General features: G+C 57.7%; 1 protein-coding gene across 1 annotated transcript; it reads right to left on the bottom strand.

The window, feature by feature from the left end:
* Window positions 1–280: 280 nt before the first annotated feature.
* FOXL2 (forkhead box L2) lies at window positions 281–1414 on the bottom strand. Its single transcript, XM_087824626.1, has one exon. It carries the CDS (start codon window positions 1412–1414, stop codon window positions 281–283), a length of 1134 nt encoding a protein of 377 aa, XP_087680752.1.
* Window positions 1415–9136: the final 7722 nt, after the last annotated feature.

Below are 9136 nucleotides of genomic sequence, written 5' to 3' on the forward strand. Positions count from 1 at the left end.
AGGGGAGGAGACGAGGCCTGCAGAAAGCGCGCGGAGAGGCAGCCTGCGGGCGGGAGGAGCGAAAGGGCACAGAGGGCAGGGAGGCGAGCACAGGAGGCGAAGCGAAGGAGACAAAGGGGAGCAAGAGGAGCCAGGGGAGTGAGGAGGCGCCGAGGGGCCGCGGGCGCTGGCTCAGGAGGCGGCCCCCGCGGGCGCGCGGCCCGGCCGGCGGCGGTGGCTGCGGCCAAGGCCGGCGTCGCGCGTCCCTGCATCCTCGCAGCCGGCGTGCGCCGCCGGACTCTCAGAGATCGAGGCGCGAGTGCAGCGCGCCGGTCTTGCTGTCGTGGTCCCAGTAAGAGCAATGCATCATGGCGAGCTCGGGCTGCCGGGCGCAGGCGAACTGCAGGCCGGGCGCGTTGGTGGGCGCGGGCGCCGGGGGCGCGGCGGTAGCCGGGCTGGCGGGGCTGAGCTGGCCCGGGGGCGCTGCGGCCGCCCCGTGGTGCGGCGGGGCTGGCGGGGGCGCGGCGGCCGCGTGCAGATGGTGTGCGTGCGGGTGTGAGTGAGGGTGCGGCGGCGGCGGGGGCGCGGCCGGCGGGCCCCCCAGGCCGTTGTACGAGTTCACTACGCCGGGAGGCAGCGCCATGCTCTGCACGCGCGAGTACGGCCCGTACGAGGCCGGGCCCGCCAGCCCCTTGACCACCGCGGCGGCGCCGGGACTGCCCGGGCCCGCGGCCGCCGCCGCCGCTGCCGCCGCCGCCGCGGCCGCCGCCATCTGGCAGGAGGCGTAGGGCATGGGCGAGGGCGGCTGCGGGAGCGGCCACGAGTTGTTGAGGAACCCCGACTGCAGGTACTTGGGGGGCGCCAGGTAGCCGTAGCCGTCGGCCCCCGCGCCCGCCACGCCGCAGCCGCCCGCGGCGCCTCCGGCCCCAAAGAGCCCCTTGCCCGGTTGGAAGTGCGCGGGCGGCGGCCGGAAGGGCCGCTTCATGCGGCGGCGGCGCCGGTAGTTGCCCTTCTCGAACATGTCCTCGCAGGCCGGGTCCAGCGTCCAGTAGTTGCCCTTGCGCTCGCCGCCGCCCTCCCGCGGCACCTTGATGAAGCACTCGTTGAGGCTGAGGTTGTGGCGGATGCTATTCTGCCAGCCCTTCTTGTTCTTCTCGTAGAACGGAAACTTGGCGATGATGTACTGGTAGATGCCGGACAGCGTGAGCCGCTTCTCGGCGCTCTCGCGGATCGCCATGGCGATCAGCGCCACGTACGAGTACGGGGGCTTCTGCGCCGGGTCGGGCTTCTCGGGCGCTGTCCCGGCGCCGCCGCCCTTGCTCGGGCTCGGCGGCGGCGGCGGCGGCGGCGCCTCGGGCTCCTTGGCGGCGCGGCCGGTCTCCGGGGCCAGCAGGGCCCCCGCGGCGTCCTCGGACTCCGGGTAGCTGGCCATCATGACAAAGCCGGTGCGCCGCGGCCGGGCGGCCCCACTCTTTCCCGCCGGCGCTGGCGCGGCGAACAGTCCGGGCGCGCAAGTCCGCTCGCGGCCGAATCGCAAACTTCTGGCGCCTGCCGCTGCCCCGGCGCTCGCCCGCTCGCTCGCTGGCGGCCTCGCTCCTCTCCGCTCTTTTTTCCCCCTTCCCCTGGGGAGCGGCCGGCGGGAGTGCAGCTCAGCCTCTGGCCATGGGGAGTCCGTCCAACCGAGAGGGGCTCCGGCCCCGCCGCCCCTCCCCGCCGGGCCAGTCCCCGCCTCGGTGGGTTTTCTTCCCCGCGCGCTTCCCCTCCCCCACCCCCGGTTTCTCGAAGCTCGACCCGCGTCTCTGGCGGAGCTGCCGCCCGGAGTCCCCAGTGCGCCAGGAGCCTCGCTCTGTTCTGATTCGTGTGGGCTCCGCCGAGTTCCGCTTGCGTCAGGCCCCTTCGCCCCTATAGCTGGGCGGCCAGTCGCGCACGGGCGAGTTCATCGCCAAGTCACTTTTTGTAAACGCCCCGCGAGGCACGGACTGGCCTGCCCCCTCCCGCGAGCTTGGGGGCCGGCGGACAGCCGGGCTCACGCTCTCACAAGCCCAGGAAATCTGCCGGTGCTGGCTCTGCGGGGTCCGTCCGCACTCGACTCCGTGTCCCGGGAGCTCGGGCCCTGTCGAGGAGAGGCGCGCAAAGCCTCCTCGCCGCTTTCAGGTGAAAGAAAACGACTCCTTTGCTCTGCCCTTGGCTGCCGTCTCGGGACTAAACTTCTGGCTCAGGGCTGGGGGAGGGGCGGGTCGGCGAGGGGGCCGGCCGGGGGTGGGGTGGAGAGAGCTGCGCGGTGGCTTTGGGAAAACCAGCACAGAAACGCGTGTCCCTGAAGGAAGAAACCTCGACTTGGCCTGTCCCTCCCGCTCTCGGCGTGACTGGGCCGGGCTGGGGCTAGGGAGAGGGTCGCTGGGAAGAGGTGCCCAGGGGCTGCGCCTGAAGCCCCCCAGCCTTTTCCTGAGCCGCCCCTGCACCTGGGAACCAGACCCTCCTCGGAATGCGCGTGGTACTCCTACTTTAACACCAAGTGCACCCCGTTCTGCTCCCGCTCCAACAGAGGCGCGAAGGTTACCCCGTGGGGCTTTGGGGAGCTGTGTGTGTAAGGGCGCTGGTATCACGTCTAGAAGTCAGGGGAGGTGGTGGTCTGTCCTTGAGACCTGTGAGATACCAGCTGCCCAGGTGCACGTGTGCTGGTGCAAAAACAGGCACGCACATGTACAAGCTGTGAGGTTTATGAGATAAAGCATTTATACTTACAGATGCGTAGTGATACGGGTGTCACATATCAGAATAAATGTGGCTCAAGGATATTGCCTCTTCTTTCTTTCCCCTCTCGCCTCCCCTCTCTCTTTTCTTATTTCCTTCCCTTCCCCCTTTCCCTGCTTTCTTTTCTTTCTCAATTCTTCCTGCCTCCGGCACCGCCAGTGTATATTTTCTGTCACAGACTAGGAAGAAAAACAGGCTGTGAAGGAGGCACTTGCTCACATCTCTCTTCTGACATTTGTTCTGATCTTTCTTCCAGGGCTGAGGGGTGAGTTCTCACCTTCAGCAAAAGTCTCACTGGGAGCCAGTTACACCTGCATGTGCGGACATTGTCTCGGGGGTGGGAAGTCGGTGCTGGCACAAAAGTCAGGTGTGCCTTTGAACAGTTCACGGCCTTAACAAAAATCCTGTAGGTATAAGTGTGAGAGAGAGGCCCGTTTTTTGAGTCCTCATGCCCCAAGCTCCTTGGCGCTGAGGGGGCAGAGATTCTTTGCAGAGGAAGGTGGACTGAATGGGTGCCCTGCAGGTGTGTGCTAGTGATTGGCACGTCTGGAGTGGCTGGCCCTGTGCCTGTCACCACCTGGTCCTCCCAGGCTGCCCAGTCTCTGAGGAAGTCACAGCCCGCCTGCATGTGCTGCTGCTTTCCACTGGGGCCTCTGATCTGCATTCTGAGGTTAAAGGAGAGGAGGCCGGGTGATAGGGCTCTTGGAATTCAGCATCCAGAAGACTCCAGAGAGGTCAGCAGAAAAATCTGGCCTGACCACCGCAGTAAGAGGGTGCAGGGCTCTCTGAAACTCATCTCAGTAAATACCCTCTTCCACCCGCCACTGAAAATATCTCCTTATAGCTTGGTGGTTTTCTCCCACTGCTCCTGACATACAGCAGGGCAAAGTGGAGCCCCTTCACCTCCTGTGTGCATGCGTCCAGCACGTGAGTGCAGGTGTTTTCCATCCTCACTGCATGGGTGCCCAGCCTGCGGGTGGGAGTTCAGTTGGGCTGCTGCAGATTGACTGCAGAGCCCATCATCCCCCAGGGCTGGGCAGGGGGGAAAAACCCCATGGGGCTGGCCCCACCCTGGGGTGTTGCTGTCTCTTCTGCTCTTTTTTTTTCTGACCACCCAGGCTGGCTCTCTGTCCTGCTCTCCCCCTTGCAGGCATTTCCGCTTCTGGCCAGCAGCAGCCAGGTGTAACAGCATTGTTGTGTGTGTCATCACTTCCCCGAATTCCAAACTCAGCTCCCTTTTCAGCCTTTTAAGGACTCTGTGTGTGTGTGTGTGTGTGTGTGTGTGTGTGTGTGTGTGTGTGTGTGTGTGTGTGTAGGGGCTGGGGGTAAAGGAAGGAGGGCCTCTAAAGGATTTTCTGAGTGTAAAACAGAGGAGCCCTGCTCTCCCCAGGTATCATCTCTCCTGGAAGCGGTGGGGCGCGCCTCAGTTTACTTCCCAACCCTCTGGGGCCCGCGCCCGGCCAGGTCGGGATCCCGCCCGGCAGGACGGACCATGGCGAGGCTTGTGCGGGGCTCCGGAGCTGTGCCCTCTCCCCGGGCCTCTCGGCGACTCGGGGCCCCGACTCATTGCCCTCGGGTGGTGCCCACCCCCGGGGACCCAACCTCTACGGCCCGGTTTCCCCCGGGCCCGCAGCTGTAGCCCGGGAGCCGCCGGCGCCTCTCCCGGGTCTTCCCGCCCGGGCGCCTCCTGCGGACGCCGGGCCGGTCAGAGACCCGCCGACGGAGCGCGCCTTCCCCTCCGGCACCCCGAGGCCCCTCGGCCGGCGCAGCGAAGCCCGGGCCCCGACGGAGGGCGGCTTCTCTCCCGCCGCCGGGGACCCGCGCCTCAGGGCCAGCAGTCGGCCCCGCCGGGCGGGCGGCCGGGCCCGGAGCCTGGCAGCGCTGACCCCGCGCGCCCCGCTCGTCCCGCGCCGCCGCCGGCCCCTTACCTGGCGGGGCTCTGAACCACCCCGGGAGGTGAGGTCCGAGCCCGCTGCAGGCCTCTCCCGTGGGTACGGCCTCTGCGGCTCCCACGAGGGAAAAGAGAAGCTGGACTGTGTGTCTCTTAGTACGTCCCCAGCACAACCCCGCACCTCAGCTGTCAGCACTGCCAGGTCCCTCCGCTCAGGTCACACCCCTCCACCCATTTCTCAGTCAACCAGGGATCCCTTCCCCTTCTCCCCCCCCCCCACTCTCTCACACTCATCTGTCACCATGCACACTAGTTCAGATCCTGCACATCTTGGTGTAAAATGTGCATCTGATGCCTGGACTCCCGGCCCCTTCACACACTCGCCACCCCGCTATCTAAGGACAGAGAGCGACGTCTTGGCTCCTGGTCTGCAAGTCCGAGTCCCAGAACCTGTGATTCTCTAACGGCCTTGGCCTGTGGTTAGGGTGACTGAGTGGCCACATGGATATTCCATGGTGAGGTTACTGATCAGAGTTCTTTTGAGAAGCTTAGGTACAGAGCACCCCCCCCTCCCCCCCGACATACTTTAACACACACGCAGGCCACTCACACAGGCTTCAGCTCTGTTTTGTCACTGAGCTGGCGGCAGCACTTACAGTCTGCAGCCTGAGATGGTTGCACAGTTCTAGCGCACACACCCACACAGCCCCAGGCCCCAGGCCAGCCGGAATTATTCTGCCTGGATGGGATTAGCAGGGTCACTTACCCAAATATGTGCTTGGGAGAGAGAGTGAGAGAGTTGTGAAAGAGAGAGAGAGAGACAGGCAGGCAGGCAATGCCACTGCCGATGCTGGGGAAGAACTCACAGATGACAGCTGTTTCCAGTTGCTAAGTCTCATTTTGAATCCCACACCCCTGACCCTGTGGAGGGTGGGCTGGGAGGCAGCAGGCCAGAGTTCTGGGCTCCTCACCTCACTGATGTTGGGACTCAAGTCCACCAGCTCCTCTTTGTCCTAAGGAGTGTGTGCTCTACTCCCTGCAAGGCTGACTGCAGGACAGTTGTAGGCCTTTCTCCTGGTTGAACTCAGGGAGAAAAGGCAGAGGGGGCTGGTTTCTGGGCCATGTGAGGACCTCCCCTTTCCAAAGACCTCTGGGATGCTCCCAGAGAGAGAATTCTAGGGTGGCAGAAGCTGATGGCCAGCTTCCTTTGGCCCAAAGCCATTTTGTTCATTCCTAAACAGTGAATACCCTGCCTCTAGGCCCCAACCCATGCTTGAGAGAGGGCTGTGTGGTTGTTTAAAGTTGCCTTGTCGCTTTTCTCCACACCTAGACTGTAAGCCTTGATGGGCAGAGACTCTGTGCTCCACTTCTCACTCAGTGCTTCCCACCAGATGGGCTCAATACATTCTAGTGGAATTGGAAAAAGACTCTGCTCCACAGAGAGAACTGAATTTCCAAGAAAGGGACTGCAGGTAGGACACAGTGGCTGGACCATGGAAGGCCAGCTCAGGATCTGAGAGTCCTCTGCCATTTGGGGCTCTCTCATTATGGCTGCACAACCATGCTGCTGAACCTTAGGCAAGGACACAGGACACCTTCTTGGTTCCCTGATCATGATGAAGACCTGTCTGAAACATTCAAACTGAGCTTACTTAGAAATAGAGATGCCTCTGCATCCATGGCAGCTGGCTTGCAAGGTGTAAGACCTGCTGTCTGGAGCCCCAAGCATGCCCATGAAGGGATGCCTGAGAGAGCCCTTCCTCTTGGTCTTCATTTCCACCTCAGGTTTCTCTCCACAAATGGGCACCATCTAAAGAGCCTCCCTGCAGGAGGGCAATTTTAGGTGCCTAGCTTTGATGAAGTCCAGAGGAAGGGAGGGAGAAGGGTAGAATTTTGTGTTTTGTATTACTGGACTTCTGGTTTCCCTCATACCAAATACCAGAATGGTGTGTGTGTGTGTGTATGCTGTATAATTTATACATGGTAAATAATATGCACCTCAAGTGTACAAGCTTGATGTACTTTTACATATAATGTACCACGTGACCATTACCCTGATCCAGATATGAGACATTAACATTTCTGTCACCTCAGAAGGCTCCCTTATACCTTTTCCTCATCGATACCTATTCCCAAAGGTAATGTGTATTCTGATTTCTATTGGCATAGATTAACTTCTCCTGCCTGCTTTGAGTGCCATATAAATGGGGCATATAACACGTACTCTTATGTGTCTAGTTTCTTCAATTGAACTTGTTTTCAATATCCCTCCATCTCATTACATGTGTCAGACATTCATTTCTTTTTATTGCTGTGTAATATTCCACAGTAGGCTTACCCCTTCACCTATATCATCTGATGGACATTTGTGTTGCTTTCAGTTTTGGGATATCATAAAAAGAATTGCTGTCAACATTTTTGTACATGTCTTTTTGTGAAGAGCATTTCTTCACTCTTGAGTGAGAACCTAGGAGGAGTAGGCATATGTTTAGTTTTAGTAGATATTGCCACACAGTTTTCCAAAGTGGAAGAACAAACTACAATGCTATACAGACAGACAGATACATACTGTAACAGGGCTTTTTCCTTATAGATAGCATTCTCTAAAGATCACTGTGTACTTCCAGCTGTTGCTATTATTATTTTTATTGATTGATTTTTTTAAGAGAGAAAGGAAGGGACGGAGGGAGGGAGAAAGGGATAGAGAGACCAATGGATTTGTCATTCCACTTGTTTATGCATTCTTGTATGTGCCCTGACCTGGGATAGAGCCCACAACCTTGGCATATTGGGATGACACTCTAACCAACTGAGCTGCCTGGTCAGGACTCCAGCTATTATTACCATCATCATTATCAAGGAACAAAATAGCTATTCTTTATTAAGCACTTATTTTGAGTCAGGGAATTTACATGCATTCTCTCATTTCATTTTTCTGACAAACCTAAGAGGTTGATAGTATTCTTATTTTATAGATGAAGAAACTGAGGCTCAGAGAAATTACGTAACTTGCTGAAGGCCCTCAGCCAATAAATGGCAGTTTGACTTTGGAACCCTGAGTTTCACCTCTGCACATGTGTCTCTGTTTGCCCCTGTAAGGACAGGAAGTCCTTCCTTCCATCTGACCAAATCGAGCTGCTATTTATGAGACCCATTTCCTATAACCTCTGGTCCTCCCAGCGTGCGCGGTCACACCCAGGCTTGAGACTTGTGTACACACATATACACACAGTCTCACAGCCACATGTACTCACTGGAAAGGAGAAGGGCATGGGGGCCGATTCTGTGGAAACCTAAAAGCTTGCTGAGCAGTGGGCTCAGTGACCTAATGGTGTTCTTCTCAGGGAATTTACAAAGGAAGATTGGACCAATTTGGTTTTGAATGCTACAGAGAGGAATTCAGAGGCCATCGTTTCCTGGGAGGAGACGGGCATTTGGTTGTCCTCCCAACAAGCTGAGCCAGGCCCATAACAGCCTGGGGAATCCCTCCATCTTCAGGGCTCTTCCAGGGATGCTCATCTTTTTTTAGAAGGAGATGACATCCTGAAGATGGTGTACCTCTCCTGGGAAAGTGGTAAGGGGTGTGGATGTGTGTGGTCTGAGCAGGGAGAGAGCATGAAGTCTAGAGAAATGCACTTTAGGACAGAGTAGTTGACCAGGTCCTGCAAGGAAGGATCACTCTGAGAAGTAGAGTCAATAACCTTCGCCTCAGGATGTCCTAAGGATATTGTTACCAAGTATCCAAGCCTCTGGGCTTGACTGAGAAGATTATGCTGCCCCGTGGGTGAAGGCGATATGTGGGCACTATATTCTGTGCAGTTGGTCCCTTCTCAGGCCCCTTTTTAGACTAATTGAGGCCTTGCTGGATCCGGGTTTGTAATTGGGTGTAATTGCTGACAGGCTGCTTGTGGTGGTACAAGCAGGCTTTTGTTGGGGAAGCAGTGGTCAGGATTCTGGGGCTTTGGGTGGAAACAGTCCAGGATTTCGGTGTGTTCTGTTCCAGGTACCTCTTGGCCCTAGTTTTTGCTAGGAGACAGCACTCCTTAGGAGGGAAGCTAGTAGCATGTCTACCCCCTCATGTGGGTCATGGGAACTCAGGTCCAGACATATGTAAGGTTTGCTCTAGGCCACAGAGGTAGTGCAGATGGACTGGAAATCCTGGCGCCTGGTACTGTCATTGATACACAACCCCCATAGGCTATAGGTACTGTGCTGGAGTGGTTAAACAGATATCTGTCCCAATATTTACTGATATCAGCCTGGGATATGATGGAACCTTGCTGAGCTTTAGAGTTTTAAAATTTTGTCATTCTTTCAATAGGCAGTATATTCACATATACCAAAATTTAAAAATATAGAAGGATTACAGCAAAGAGTCTCCTTCCCACTTCTGTCCCCAAGTCATCCTCACAGGCATTGCCCCTGCTTTCACATATATTCCACTGGACATATTTCATGCATATGCAAACATGCTGTATACATTGCTCTATCTGTCCTCACTTTTTGCACTTA

The sequence above is a fragment of the Miniopterus natalensis genome, chromosome 15, assembly GCF_054644295.1.
Source record: "Miniopterus natalensis isolate mMinNat1 chromosome 15, mMinNat1.hap1, whole genome shotgun sequence".
Classification (NCBI taxonomy): domain Eukaryota; kingdom Metazoa; phylum Chordata; class Mammalia; order Chiroptera; family Miniopteridae; genus Miniopterus; species Miniopterus natalensis.